This window comes from Rhinolophus ferrumequinum, chromosome 4, assembly GCF_004115265.2.
Source record: "Rhinolophus ferrumequinum isolate MPI-CBG mRhiFer1 chromosome 4, mRhiFer1_v1.p, whole genome shotgun sequence".
Lineage (NCBI taxonomy): Eukaryota > Metazoa > Chordata > Mammalia > Chiroptera > Rhinolophidae > Rhinolophus > Rhinolophus ferrumequinum.
Window position 1 is genome coordinate 46275694 of NC_046287.1, and position 16514 is coordinate 46292207.

The window sequence follows — 16514 nt, forward strand, 5'->3', positions numbered from 1 at the left end:
ATCCAGGAAACAGTGTTTGAACAGAAATACAGTAGCATCTGGAAAGTGTTTTTAACCATCTTTTCTGATAATTTCCTATTAGGCAAGGACCACCAACTGATGGTGCTTCATTTCATTGGGAATGATAATGACTACTTTTTGTAATTATAATATTTTTAACATTTTTTTATAAGATTATTTTCCAGGGATTTAACTCTGAATTCCATTCATGTGCAAGATAAAAAGCTACTCCTTGTCAGTTCACATGTTTAGACTGTCAACACTGTCAGCTGCTGAACAACTGATTATGGGGCCTCACAGTTGCTGGCTGCTTCCATTAAGATGGTCAAAGTAATCATGCAGAAAGGCACAATTGAGTAATTGGAGATCTGAAAATGTAATGCTACTTGATTACTATCATGGATGGAAAATAGAGAAAAATCCCAAGGGGCTAAGGCAGGCATGGATCTAAAGCAGTCTTGTCTTTTATACAGAGGCTAACACACCAACGTCAATACATTATATAGGATATAACTTTTTAAATGCTTTCTAAGCCTTGAGTTGTGTTGTTTTTGTATATTATTCAATACACACAATGCTATGAGAAAAATACTATTTTTACCTATATTTCAGATGTGGAAAAAAAAGCTTAAAGGATAATTTGTCCAGTGTCACATAGCTAACGAGTAATGGAGTGGTGATGTGAAATCAGACTTGGAAAACAAGAAGTACAGAGTTTTATCTACAATAATACTTTTCTATACTAGCTGACAGCCCTTATTCACAACTTTTATATTAAAATATTTTTAAAAATACCCAAAGATGTGTTTTTATGTTGTTGTTGTTTTCAGAGTTCATTTAGTGGGAAAAATTTTATGTGACTTAATTATTTGTCTTCAAAGAAATAGAAAGACACTTTGTGCTCATGGATTGGAAGAATCAACATAGTTAAAATGGCCGTATTACCTAAACAATATACAGATTTAATGCAATCCCCATCAAAATCCCAATGGCATTTTTTAAAGAAATAGGACAAAAAAATCATCAGATTTGTACGGAACCACAAAAGACCCCGAATAGCCAAAGCAATCCTAAGAAAAAAGGACAATGTTGGAGGTATCACACTCCTTGACTTTAGCTTGTACTACAGGGCAACAATAATCAAAACAGCATGGTATTGGCAGAAAAACAGACACACAGACCAATGGAATAGAATTGAGAACCCAGAAATAAAGCCACATAAATATAGACAGATAATTTTTGACAAAGAAGCAAAAAACATACAATGGAGAAAAGACAGCCTCTTCAATAAATAGTGCTCGCAGAATTGGAGAGCCACGTGTAAAAGAATGAAACTGGACTGCTATCTGTCACCATGCACCAAAATAAATTCAAAATGGATGAAAGACTTAAGCATGAGACCTGAAACAATAAACTGCATAGAAGAAAACACAGGTAATAAACTTATGGACCTTGCGTTCAAAGAGCATTTTATGAATTTGACTCCAAAGGCAAAGGAAGTAAAAGCTAAAATAAATGAACAGGACTATATCAAACTTAAAAGCTTCTGCACAGCAAAAGAAACCATTCACGAAATAAAGAGCCAACTAAATGGGAGAAGATTTTTGCAAACAGCGCCTCCAATAAGGGGATAATATCCAAAATAGACAAGGAACTCATATAACTCAACAACAAAAAAACAAACAACCCAATTGAAAAATGGGCAGAGGACCTGAAGAGACATTTCTCCAAAGAGGACATACAAATGGCAAATAGACATATGAAAGAATGCTCAACATCACTAATCATCAGAGAAATGCAAATAAAAACCACAATGAGATATCACCTCACCCCATTCAGAATGGCTATCATCAACAAGACAAATAGTAACAAGTGTTGGAGAGGCTGTGGAGAAAAAGGAACCCTCAAACACTGTTGGTGGGAATGCAGACTGATGCAGCCATTATGGAAGGCAGTGTGGAGGTTCCTCAAAAAATTACGAATAGAATTACCACATGACCCAGCAATCCTTTTCCTGGATATCTACCCAAAAATCTGAAAACATTTATCCATAAAGACAAGTGTGCTCCAATGTTCAGTGCAGCTTTATTTACGGTGGCCAAGACATGGAAACAACCAAAATGTCCTTCGATAGATGAATGGATAGAGAAGTTGTGGTATATATACACAATGGAATACTATTCGGCGGTAAGAAAAGATGAAATAGGACCATTTGTGACAACATGGATGGATCTTGAGATTATAATGCTAAGCGAAATAAGTCAGACAGGAAATGTAGAGAACCATATTTCACTGATATATGGTATATAAACCGAAAACAACAAAAGAACAAGACAAACAACTGAAAGAACAAAAACTCATAGACACAGACAATAGTTTAGGAGTAACCAGAGGGTAAGGGAGGAGGGGAAGCGGGGCTCTAGAAGAGGGTAAACGGGGTCTAATAGATGGTGATGGAAAGAGAACTGACTCTGGGTGGTGAACACACAATGTGAGATATAGATAATGTATTACAGAATTGTACACCTGAAATGTATGTAACTTTACTAACAATTGTCGCCCCAATAAATTTTAATTTAAAGAAAAGAATTACTTGTCTTTATTTATCCTTTTTCTGAAGGTTGATGTTTTGTTACAGAAACATTGATGTATTGATTATGGAGTGCTGATTCCAACAATTCTAGAGACTGATATCACCCTTACAATATCTGGATTATTCTAAACTCCAAAAACCTGGCTCAAAGAGGTTTTTGGTAAGGGATATAAAAGCAGTGAGGTGAGATTAGAGGAAATGGTAAAAGATGAAGATGTGAAATTAAGCTGAGGCTGTGTAAGTAAGTAAGGGAACTGAGGGTTGTTTTCCTTTTAGTACCCCCCAGGCCTACAACAATGGCTGACCCGTGGGGGCCTCCAACACTGTGTGCTGCATTAAACTGGCCCGAGAGATGGAGCAGGGTAACAGTCCCAGTGTTACTGTGAAAGGTAGTGGTCTGCAATTTGTATTTGCCCATCGAAGGGGCAGTGAGGGGGCAGACTAAGAGAAGGTGGCATTATTGTCACCTTTGCCTGCATCCTCCATCCCAGGAGGAAGAGCTGACCCTCCTGTGGTGGGTGGGGTTCTGGCTCCAGGCTAGTTGGCATCCTATGTGGCCCCACCATAGGCAATGACAGGCTTTGCAGTGCAAACGCCGTCCCTCCCCACCACTTCTGTGCTGACCGGCCTGACCCTCTGCCAGTGCTGTTCAGTGGGCAGCATGGAACGCTCAGGAGCCCGTGCCTGCATCTCCCCATTGTTTGTAATGCAGCAGTAAGTAAACAAAGGCTCACTGTGACTTTGGGTTGGTTTGTTGCCCTACAGAACCACCTAGACAACTGACAGCTCAATACCTAAGGCCAATCTTGGTGCCAGTGCTCTTATGCTACCTTCAGGAACCTTTTGCTATAGACCTTTTTAGCTCAGATGTCTTTAATCTCACTCTCCATTTGCTCCTTCCCTTAGGCATTTAAACATGATCACACTTTCATCCAAGTTAAAAGTTTGTTGGCCTTATGTCCTCCTCCTGCCATTAACCGTTCTTTCTCTTTTAAGGTCTAGAATAAGAAATGGCTCACCTCAGACCTCTAGCACAAACTGTCCCCAAATCCTGGAACACTGTACTCTTACACTTCATTTGGCTACATCCAACTGGTCTTCAGTAACCTCCTGTTCCAAGAAGTTTCTTGGACTTTTTATTGCTGGTTAAGGACCTTACTTCTGGGTTCCTACATCACCTGGCCTTTATCAAGGCTTTACGTTAACTTACTGGTTACCCCTCGCAACCGAGAAATTCTTGAGGACTGGAAAGTTAGTTATGTGTGTGTCCCCGGATCACCAAAATTGCCTGGATCTTGATAGGTGCTCAAGAAATGGTTGGTGATGAGCAACACATTTAGCACAATGTTTTCAAAATTCACCGAGGCTATGATTAGTTTATCTGTGATGAGTATAGACAGCTTTGCCCTCAAAGTTGATTTAAAAAAAAAGTATATGCTGTTCTTACCCCAAGATTCTTCTTCCCATATAATGGCCTTAGGATTTCAGCTAACATTGAACACACACACACACACACACACACACACACACACACACACACACACACACCAGGGGTGCCAAAAAATGTATATAAGTGGACACTTTGGGCAACGTTGCTCAAGCAGTAGTTCGCTGTTATCAGAAGTGTCTGGACGCTGATGGTAACCACCTTGAGCACCTCTTGTAATTGCAGAAGTCAAGCGTGACTTGTATTCATCTTTTGTTATCGGTATACATGAGTATTACAATTTTAATACATTTTTTTCCTTTCTTAAAATGTGTATACTTTTTTTTGGCACCGTGTGTGTGTGCGTGCGTGTGTGTGTGTGTGTGTGTGTGTGTGTGTATAAAATTTGTCTTGGTCATTGTATTTTTTCATGCTTCTAAATCCACACAGAGTTAAATTTTAGGATCCTTCTGGTTAGGAGCTGCATTTTCTACCTGAGTTCCGCTTATGGATTGATTGATTTTTAAACTTCCTTTTAGCCTAAGTGAATTGTAAGGAGAATGCAGAGGCAGGGACTAGATGCTCTTCTAAAGATACTTCAAATCTGAAGTGCTTATGAATTTAAATATCAAAAGCTTCCTTTTACATTATGCCTGACTTAAAAATATATAAACTCTAAAACATATTTTAAAATGTTAACTCTCACAAACACAAAAAAGCAAACTGTATTTTAAAAGTCTACAATATTTTCAGGTGCTAAGAATACTCGTTTCTATCTTTACCAGTTTCAGTATTTCATTGTATTATTGATTATTTCATTGATTATTTTCAGAATTTTAGAATTGATGAATAATATGGCAATGCTGAAAATGTGCTCAGACACCTGCACCCCAAAGAAGAAACCATTTTAAACATTAAAATTATCAAAGATATGGCAATATTTTTGAACCACTGTTAAAGTGAAATTACTTTGACGTTAATCATTATTACTAAAATAAGAATAATGAATTAAACTGCATTTTTTGTTCTTACCCTTGGAAACGTTGTAAATCTGTCCAGTTCTTCAACAAAACAGAACATCTGCAAACTAATTGCTGACATAACAATCAAGAGGCTGGCAGTAAATACAACCAAACTCCCAAGCTTTTTTCCAGGACCAAATATCTTGTACACAAAGTCTTCTAATGCAGGTGAAATCTTAATAAGTCGAACTACTCGAAGAACCTATTGTGGGAGAGAAAAACATATACAGTTGATCACTTATTTACATTGAATCTTTAATAAATACTAAAATCTCATTATTCATAGCATTTTATAAAATCACATTTTTCCATTTGAGCATCTAGAGATAAAAAGTAACACTATAATAACTAAGTTATCAGTTTAGTTCACTGCCTGTCACATAGCAAGAACTCAATAAATCCCAAATGAATGAATGAAGGGAAATGGTGACAACTGTTTTAACATATAATTCAAAATGATATTAAATAATTATTGAAATGAAACAATATTTTTTTCTAATATTCAAATATTGAAGAATACATTTGGTTCAATATTTTCTATATTCACTGCCTCATAAAATAAAACTTTCTATCTACTGTCATACATTTATAAAGGAATTAAAAAGATATGGCAATATTTTTGAACCAGCCTTTACTTATGGCTGAGACTGCAACCTTAATATCCATTCTCTCCTTCCTTTATATAATAGAACGTTCTAAATTTTAGCCTAGCAAGTGGCTACCCAGGGCTACAGACAACATTTTCCAGTTCCACTTGTATTTAGGTATGGCCAGTGGAATAGGTTCAGATGTATGGAATGGGAAAGGAAGTGATTTTTGTAACTTTTAGCACATTAAATTAAATAAACCTGCCCTGGATACTCTTTATACCTTCCTCTGGTTGGAAAATGGAAACAACTGGAGAAGCTCCTTTGGACCTGAATGAGAACTCAAAGATGATAGAGTCAATCCAACCCAACAGACTGGCTTCCAGGATGACCATGTGGAGCAGAGCCACCTACTTGCTCTGGACACCCACCAACTACTAGAAAGAAACAAACTTCTATCTTATGTAAGCCTTGTATTTTTTAGATCTTCCTTATTTCTGCTTAGCTTGTTATCTAAATACACACATATGCTTAAATGTTTTGCACATATATGTTTTTGCACATATGTTTAAACGTTTTTGCGTACAAAAACTCCCACCCATAATTATTAATTAATAAATTAATTCATTCATTTAACAAATACTGATTGTTATGTGACAAAATTGTGTTGGACAAATACTATTCAATGACTGCTATTACAAAGGGAGTATAAATCAAAGACATAGCTCTTAAGAACATAAATTAGAATATAATTAAAAGTTGAAATATAAAGTATGGAAAAATAGCATTTGTTAAAATTAAGTCTATAAGATTTTATCATTCTGTAATGTACCTCTGAGAAATAAAAAGTGCTGCCAATTGAAGTACAACAGACCAATGCTTAAAAGACAGGTCCCAAATCTAGAGATATTAAAACATGAACATTGTAGTGTTGGCATAAATGGAATATGGTAAGTAGGATGGTAGTCCAAGATGATTCAATATCAATAAGCGCTTAAGGTGTCTGTGAAGGCTTCTTAGGAGAAGAATATATTTTGAATATAGTGAGAAACAGGAAATGCTTTAAAAACATAGATTTAAATTTTTATATATACAAAACAAAATAAAATAAAATAATGTTTGGCTTTTCCTTTCCAGTGTCTCTAGCTTCCTCCTCCTCCTGATTTTCCTTTGGCAAATCATTCCTACTCCACTCTTATTCCATGAGGTCCAGAAGGGAGTCCCTGAACCCCATTATCCTGGCCAGAGTATTTACAATGACTTAAGTCATCCTCAGAATGTTTGATGGACCTATAAGAGGTGTTCCACTTTTTACTCCAGTTGGCATTACTGTAAGAACCACATAAGCCTAGAGCTTCTGGAAGCCATTTTTGGCACCACATGAAGAAAGTCAGCTTAAGAATGATACCAACACAGAAGAAATGTGAGTGAAGAAATAGACTGAGTCCCAGTGATACCATTCAACCCTCTGAATTTTGCCATATCCGAAGCCACATGTGCCTCCTAAACTTTGAATGAACAGGAAATATTGATGGTAACCTTATCATTACTATGATCCGCAGAACACACATGGTATGATTTGTAGTTGCATGTCTAGTAAACTGATGGAAAGACAGTTAAAAGAGTTGAGAAAATGCATATTTACTTCATGCTAATTTAAAATACTTAACACAATTCTTAAAGAAAAAAATTTATATGAGAAATCATATTGTTCAAGTTAAGCATTTTATCACATGCACGGTCAAGTTACCAGTTTTTCCTGTTATTATTCTTAACACACATTCCCAAATCACAACACATTACACTCAGGTCATCTTTCCAAATAACAAGCCAATAGCTTTATCATAAGAACTATTAAAATATTAACATTCATATTAAGAACCAGAATAATAATCTGGAAAGATTTCACATGTTTATCAGATTTCTTTATACTTAGACATAAATGATTCAGTATCTAATTGTTCACAACTAAATCTAGGCAATTTTACAGAAACAATTTAACAGGTTTATAGCTCAAATTTAGTACTGTTTGTTTTTCCCACTTGTGTTAAAATCATATTTAAAAGATTGACTAAGCAATTTTGAATCCTATCCCAAATTCTAATAAAAACATTCTATGAAATCTTACCATTTGCGACAACATGGATAGATCTAGAGAATATTAAGCTAAGTGAAATAAGTCAGACTGAGACAGACAAATATCATATGATCTCACTTATATGTGCAATCTAAAGAACAGAATAAATGAGCAAACTAAACAGAAATAGATTCAGAGATACAGAGAAAAAAACTGATGGTTGCTGGCAGGTGGGGGGTGGGGTAGAAGGTAATAATATAGTCACGGGGATATGAAAAACAGTGTGGGGAATATAATCAATAACATTGTAAAGATTACATAAGATGCCAGATGGGCACTGGACTTATTAGGGGGACCACTTCATAGGCTGTGTAGATGCCTGACCAATATGCTATACACTTGAAGCTGAAGTAGAATAATATTGAATGTCAACTATAATTAAATTAAAAAATACACACACACACACACACACACACACACACATACACACACACATATACATACAACCTCCACAGGGTATGGAGTACAGCATAGTGAAGACAGTCATTGGTATTGTAATAGCTATATACCATGTTATATACGAAGAAACAGAACTTAACACAACTCCCACTTTGGTGACTTGATTAGCAATTTCAAAAGGTTAACCTGCATCCCTGGAAATGTAAAATCCTTAACAGCGACTCTAATTTGCCTTTTCACTTATGTGAGGATAAGTATGCTTTTCACTCTCTCTACCCAGTATTTTTGATTTTGTGTTCCTACAGATACAAAATAAAGTAAAGCATACTGTCAAAGATGAGCACTGTAGAACATTTTGTGATTGTTTCCTAAGCACATTTTCCTGGTCATATTTCTAAGTCTGCCTCTTAACAATCACTCAGTAGATTAATAATGAGATACTATATAAATTGTGTGGTGAAGAATATGAGTGATGGAATTAAACTTCTTGGGAATGAGTGTCTATTTGCTAGTTATGTGAATTTGGGCAAGTTCTTAGATTTCTTGGGACCTCAAGAAATATATATATATATATTCTCTATCTCACAGAATTGTTATGAGAAACAAATGAAATAATGCACTCGGCACAGTGCCTGGCACATAGTAAATACACAATAAATACCAGTTGATGTCATGATTACTTTGGTATGTCAGAACCATGGCATTTTTAAAAGATTTTATTAATTCCCACAGGGCAATGCTGCCCTATATTCATTCCAGCCCAGCCATGCTGGTCTTTGTGCCTTTCCTTGAAAATATCAAGTATGTTTGCACCTCAGGACAGGTGACATGTGGCTCTCTCTACTTGGCATGATTCCCCTCAGATCTTCGCATGGCTCACCCCTTCACTTCTTTCAGTCGCTGCTCAAATGTCACCTCTTCAGAAAGGGCTACCATACATACAACTTATCTAAAATAGGACCCCACCTCACAATTTCTTCTTCAAACCATTCCTGGCACTTGTATTCTACATTCTTTTGTGTAACTGTTTGTGAACTGTTTATCACCTAGAATTTAAGCTTACTGAGGAAGAGATCTTTGTGGCCTTGTTCACCTCTCCACCTTCAGTATCTGGAACAGTGCCTGGCATACAGTAAGCACTCAGCAAATATCATTTAAATAAATAGATGAATAACACCAATAATTCGTCTCAGAAATAATTAACATTTTAAAGGGAGCCATTTTGTACTAATCTGCTGACTTCATTTAAATACGAAAAATATGAAACTGAGTAAGGGCAGACTTGCTTCCAACACAATGAAGCAAGGTCCACTGAAATGAGAAGTGCGAGGACCAACTAGGGAGATGACAGTGGGTCCATAAGCAGCCAATCTGTTCGGTACTGTGGGTTCTCCAGAATGAATTCATATGAATCCTATGACACCTAATCTTCTCGAGAGATTTTTTTTTTCTTTTAGACACAAAATAACTGAGGTAGTTTTTAATGTTTTAGTTAGAAACATTTACCCAGGGCCATGCATAAGAGATACAAATGAAAATCACTTAATTATTAATATAAATTAAACTGTTACAAATTGTAATCCAGAATCAAAGATAACAGTGAAATTGCAAAGTTCACAGACCGCATATTATGTGACTAGCTACCTCTATATCTATCTATCTATCTATCTATCTATCTATCTATCTATCTATCTATCTATCTATATAATTACAACCATAAATATGAATTTCAGATATTTTGTAAAAACACACTAGTAGAAAAAAAACTAGAGATGATGACTATTAATAATTTGTAACACTTTGGTTTATTTCTTTCCAGTCATTTTTCCATTTATATGTACTTTACATGTTATATAATTTTATACTGTTTTGCATTTAAATAAAATAATCATGTCTCTAAGTTATTGCAAATTCATCATAATTATTATTTTTATGCATATTTAAGCTTTTTCTCAAATGTTTACTATTTAAAGAGTTCCCATTTTTTTCTCTCCTAAGGAATTCCAAAATTTTGAACTATTTTTTTCTCTGAAAAATTATCTGTGAGAAACCATAAGAATTTTTAAATCCCAAACATATTTTACAGTATATCCTTGCTGAAACAGGCATCAATACTTTTCTTAATTTGGTTGATTTAATAGATTTATATTAAAGTATCTTGTAGTTTTGACTATCAGGTGTGTTTTCTATAATTTCTGCAATGGTTTTCTAAAGTAGGCACGAAATGCTCATGTTGATTCTGTGAATCTAAACAGCAGTGCCCAAGAAGAGCATATAATGCATGAATTTGGGGAAGCATATTTTGTATCAAGCGTTTTAAATGTGTATATTTCTTGCTCCAGCCATCTCACTTATGATAATCAAGCCCAAGGACATAACCCAACAAAGGACAAGGGATTTATGTCCAAAGATGTTGACGGTACTGAAAGCTTGAGCCATGATAACCCTCTGTGATTTTACTACTCTTGGGTGTGATGACTAGAAACTCAGCTTTTTAGTTGTTACAAGTATTTGTTTTTCATTTTCATGAATTATATTTTCATGTTCTTTCCTCCAGGTATCAAAAATATTGAGTTTCAGGTTGTGATCTGGCATCTTAAGTTAATATTGCCCTGAAAATGACCAATAAATAAAATCGGTGAAGTTGGAATGCATTTTCTTTCTTCTAAGGAGTTGGAATCTTATTTTCTGAATTATTTCTTTTAAAATTCTACTGCTACTTTGTTCTCCAACTATTTAAAAATATCTATTAAGAAAACAAAGCACATTGTGATATTTCCAAGATAAATGATATAAATGACCAATTTTGACTCAGAAAAATGACTATATTTGAGATTATTAAAAATTAGGATATCACATACATACTTTATCATTTTGACCAAATATTTAAAAGAACAGTGAGCACACTGTTATTATTCAACAATTACAAAAAACATAATTAATAATTACTTGTTTACTGAATAATTATAATGATGTGATCCAAGGTATCACATTTGAAAAAGATAGAATCCAGTTATTCTAAATAGTTAAAGTATTATTATTTAATCATCATAAAGAAAGTAAGAGGCATTTATAAATAATAAAGTATGATTAATTACGATCTGTAAAGGTGAGCTTTATTTCTTATTATTTCAATTGGAAGTCATTGTTGAGTGAACATATGTAGGCTTATTGAGAAGGGAGGTGTACACTTGCAATTAAATTCCTATTTCCTAATCTTTAAAGTGTGTGTCAACATCTTATGTAGTTTAAAATTTGATATGTATACATAGATGTATAATACCCATGTATATGTAAAAATGTATATCTTTACAGTGCACTGATTTATTATATAAAACATCTTCATTTATTGTTGTGAATTTTCAGGAGTTTAAAAAAACAATGTTACAATTTATGAATGCACTACTTAGGGTATTTAAGATGTCATTGGCTTATCTCAAGTTGGCATTTGCTATATACTTATTATAATTATACATAGCTGTTATAATGGGACTGGTATTTTCTCTGGAATGAAAAAATTCTACAGACAAATAGGCATCATTTGTATTACCTGAAAGTATGTGAATTGAGAATGATAAAGATCTGGATATACATGAAGAGTAGTTCCAATTACAAGTAGTAGCTCAAATTTGTGGAGCGATGAGCTAATATATCCAGTAAATCCCAAACACCATATCTTCAGAAGTGCTTCCAAATCAAAAAGTACTGTGAAAGCCACCTAGGGGAACAAAGAGACAGTGGAATTGGAACATAAAACTATAATTTACTTCAAAAGATTTCATATATTTGTCAGTGCATGAATTTCAGCCAGTATTATATAAAATGAGTAGCCCATAAGAAACTAGAATGACATTTTATAAAAAAAAAATATATCTTGAAACACACCAACTAGAACATAGCAGACCAAATATATCTTAAGCAATAAGAAAAACAAAAAGATAAAGTTTCTATAATGCACATGATATATTATAAAACACATATTACTTAACATAATTAAACTAAAATAAAATCTTTAAATGTCATTTATGCTTTGGGTCACATAAACAAGCAGAAAAGTTTGGATTCTACGAGTATACCAAACAATTTATGTGTGTGTATGTGCACATATAAATTAATAACTAATACAACTTATATCCATATTAATTATTAAAATCAGTAATCAATATTACTATATTAATAAATTAGTTCAACCTCTTAATCTATCACATTAATTCCATGAATTTTCTATTCCAAATACCAGTATTATAAAATATACATATAAACTGAGCATGTGCTATTTCTTTACTTGTTTTATGGATAAGAAAACTCATATGATAAAGAGGTTTGTAACTGGAATTAAAATGTGCACTGTCAGATTAACTGCTAATTAAAGGGCACCAGAGTGAGTGCTGGAATTAGTCATACCACATCCCTCTGAGAAGATACCAGATGATTTATTGGAAGAAAAGAATAAAGGAGAGCTTGCTTTTCTTTTTCTAGGTCAACACGGAATATCAGAAGGGATTTTCTTCCACTAACATTTGGAAATTGTTGATAAAAATGGAGTTTTAATAAGATTTTTAAGAATAAAACACTAAAAGCATTGTAGATGGTTAACTGAGATCTGAGGAGGAAATTAGCATTACCTCTCACTCTAGCACTTTTGTAGACTCTTAGTAGCTTCTTAATTTAAATTGACATGTCCCTTTTTATTTTTTTATTTTTTTAATTTTTTTTTATTTCTTAAATTTATTGGGGTGACAATTGTTAGTAAAATTACATAGATTTCAGGTGTGCAATTCTGTATCACATCATCTATAAATTACATTGTGTGTTCACCACCCAGAGTCAGTTCTCCTTCCATCACCATATATTTGATCCCCCTTACCCTCATCTCCTTTTTAAACAAGTAAAATAATACATTTCAACTGTGAAATAATCCTAAATACAAAGTAGTAACAAAATCTCGTGCCCAACTCTTTCACGTGATTGGCCACTTTGCATATTGTCCCCTCAAACATCTCCTACCTCATCCAAACATATATTGTTTAACCACATAAACAGGTTTGCATTTTATGTTATTCTGCAACTTGGTTTTCTAACTATCATAGACGTCCCTCCAGGATAAAAGATACAGGTCCTACTTATTCTTTTTATCAGCTGCATCATTTCCCATAGTATTCAATGTTTATTTTAAGTCACCATTTTTTCTAATGACTCATTGAAGAATGCTACTTCCTTGATAAGGAACCATCAGGAAAAATGGTTAAGCATTTTGCTACTTCAAAAGCAGAGTCCCACTATCTATCCTTATGCAATACCCATATTTATTGGGCTTTCATATCTGTAAGTAGATTCTCAAACCTGGCACTGCTGGGGCAAAGGACAGGTCTGTGTGCTTTAAATTTTAGAAAATACTAATAGACTACATTAAAAACGTTATAGTAAATCATTTGCCTTCCAGCAAGGTAGGAAAGTGCTTCTTGTCCTAAATCTGTACCATCACCAGATCTAATCAAACTTACTCAATCAAGCTTTTGTTTATCTGTTCATATGTGTATTGATCATTTAGATTTATTTTCTTTTTAAAACAATTTTTCTGTTTATAACTGTGCCAATTTTTTTTTTTTTTTGGTGGTGTCTTATCAGTTTTTGGAGTTGTTGATATTAAGGACATTAATCTTTGTCTGCTATATGAACTGCAAATATTTTGTCCCCAGTGAATAGTTTGATTTATAACTTTGGTGGCATTTGCTCTATAAGCACTTTAAATTTTATATGGTCACACATTTCTATCTTTATTATATTTTTCTTTACCTTTTGCATATAAAACAGGTCTCCAGAAGGATTACTACTAAGTTTTCATATCCAGGAACACAGTATGCTTTTCTATTTATTTGGACTATAGTAAAAACGTTCCCCATAAAGATGTTATTATTTGCTTGTGGAATTTATGTTTATGAATTTAATATTCCAGTCACAAATGTAAGTGCATTTTCTTTACCTTTTAAATTTTTATTTATTCATTTATTTTACCATTTCTACCTAGTTAGTTCCAGTGGAGAGGAAAGCTATTCATTTATCTATGTTGATTTTCTATCACAATCTCATTAGATTCTTCTATTAATTCTAATATTTTTAATAAGATATCCTGAATTTTTTTACATGTACATTTCATTTGTAAATAAAGGTAAGATTTTTTCCGAGATTAATTTTGGAGTTAATTGGATTAATTTATTAGTTATCATGGTACAGCTATATAGTGATATACTAAATAATAAACTGGGAAAAAGAGGAATCCATGATTTGTTCCTTATTTTCATTGAAAGTTTCTGCGGCATTCATACATAATGATTGCAGTGGGTTTTGATAATTAATTTCTACCATGTTTAAGGACTTTTCTTCTCTTCATTCTACTTAGAGGATTTTAGCCTTCAATTTGTTGAGGTAATGAAATATATCACAAGAGCCCTTGATGCTGACCATTTGTATATTTGGAATAAACCCTAAATGGTAATGCCAGTTTGCTGAATTTTATTGGATACTATTTTATTAATAATTTTTGTAGCTACTGTCATATACAAAATTGGTCTATAATTTTACATATATTATCATTATCATGTCTTGGTTAAGCTTATGCTAGTTTCATCAAACTAATTGTGGAGTTTTCCACTATTTGTATGATCTGTAATTGCTTAAATAAGAAATATCTCGTTTTTGAAAGTAGGTAAAATCCAGTAGTAAAACCAGTGGGTCTATACCTCTTTGTAATGGTATATCAAAGCTTTCCAATGTTTTTCTGATCATGTTTCCTAACTAGTCCATCAATTTGGTAGTTTATACTTTGCCAGGAAATCATCGATTTCCTTTACATTTTCAAGACCTGTGTTTAGAGTACATTTTTTCCAGAAAAAAAATGGTTCTGTCAGGTGGCATGGGGTATCTTACAAATTTGGTACACCTTTAAATCAATTTTCTGGCTGATGTTTCTCAGACCCTAAAATTAATGTGACTTGGAACTCCAGTCCCACGTGATGGCAGGCTGGAGCTTACACCACGTGTTTTAGTAAAGCTTACTCTTCCTCTATGCATCTGGAGTCCAGGTCAAGACTGAAGTTTTCCTTATCACTTTCTTCTGAGGGATGGATGGACTTTTTCCTTCTTTCTCTGAGGTAAAGACTCTCATGTGTCCTGACGTTATGTGGGGATCTCTGTTCTGACACTTCACCTTGCAGTCTTAATTTGTCCTAGAATTACAAGTTCTAGGTGACAAGGTTATGCAAATGCCCTCAGGGCAGCCTCTGGCTTCAGTGCCCACTGGACGTTTCACACTCACCTCACACTTAATTTCTGGCCCTAAGAATATTCCTTATTTTTTTGTATGTTATGCTAAATATTTAAAATGTTTTCATATTCAGGTATCATTTTTAGTTGTTTTGTAGAGGGATAATTTTCAGGCACCTTTTGGGGTCACCTTGTATGCGTTCCCTATGAAAAATGTACTAGTTTTGTGTTTAAACATAATCAGATTTTCTATGTCTTCTGTTAGTAAAATTCAACCTTCTCATAATTAATGTGCCAAAGTTATACTTGGTCTTATGTTTACTGTATATTGTACATCATTCCTATTTCATGTTTTAACCTTTTCTTTTTTTTTTTAATTTATTGGGGTGACAATTGTTAGTAAAATTACATAGATTTCAGGTGTGCAATTCTGTATCACATCATCCATAAATCACACTGTGTGTTCACCACCCAGAGTCAGCTCCCCTTCCATCACCATACATTTGATCCCCCTCACCCTCATCCCCCACCCCCCAACCCCCTTACCCTCTGGTAACCACCAAATTACGTTCCCCAGATTAATTTTCAAACCCGTGGCCATCCTGTGGTCACCGACTGCCCTCCAATCCCCTCACCCTCCCCCCACCCCCCACCCCTCCTGCCCATCTAGCAACCCTCAGTTTTTCCTCTTTGTCTCCAAAACTGTTTCTGATTAGTTCATTCACTTATTCTTTTCTTTAGAATCCACAAATAAGTGTTAACCTTTTCTTGCTTGTTCTGGCTTGGTCAAATTGTTTTTGAGTACTTTTCCCTCCTTGCTAGTTTGGACATTCTACTCTGCTTTTCTAATCCTCGAGTTTATCAGAAAGATCATAAATAAACATATATTTTTATTATTGCATCAAATTTGAATAATTGTGAACTCTTCTCCCATACAAATTTGCTTGCTCACTCATCCCTCACACCCCTGCCAATCTACAGACTTCATAGCACATTTCTATCACCCCACTCTCGATACCATACCCCTTCCTAAATCCTGCTTTTTCTGAGATTGTTCACAAATTTAATTGTTATTTGATATTTTTAT

General features: G+C 34.1%; 1 protein-coding gene across 4 annotated transcripts in view; it reads right to left on the bottom strand.

Annotated features, from left to right (window-relative positions):
- Positions 1-16514, bottom strand: part of NALCN (sodium leak channel, non-selective) — a 315292-nt gene that overhangs the window by 146316 nt on the left and 152462 nt on the right. For all 4 annotated transcript variants that reach the window (XM_033104832.1, XM_033104830.1, XM_033104828.1 and 1 more), the window contains exons 12-13: positions 11715-11882; positions 5052-5243 (exon numbers count right to left, since the gene is read on the bottom strand). In XM_033104832.1, coding sequence (XP_032960723.1) covers positions 5052-5243; positions 11715-11882 — 360 coding nt within the window. The remainder of the gene's footprint in view (positions 1-5051; positions 5244-11714; positions 11883-16514) is intronic.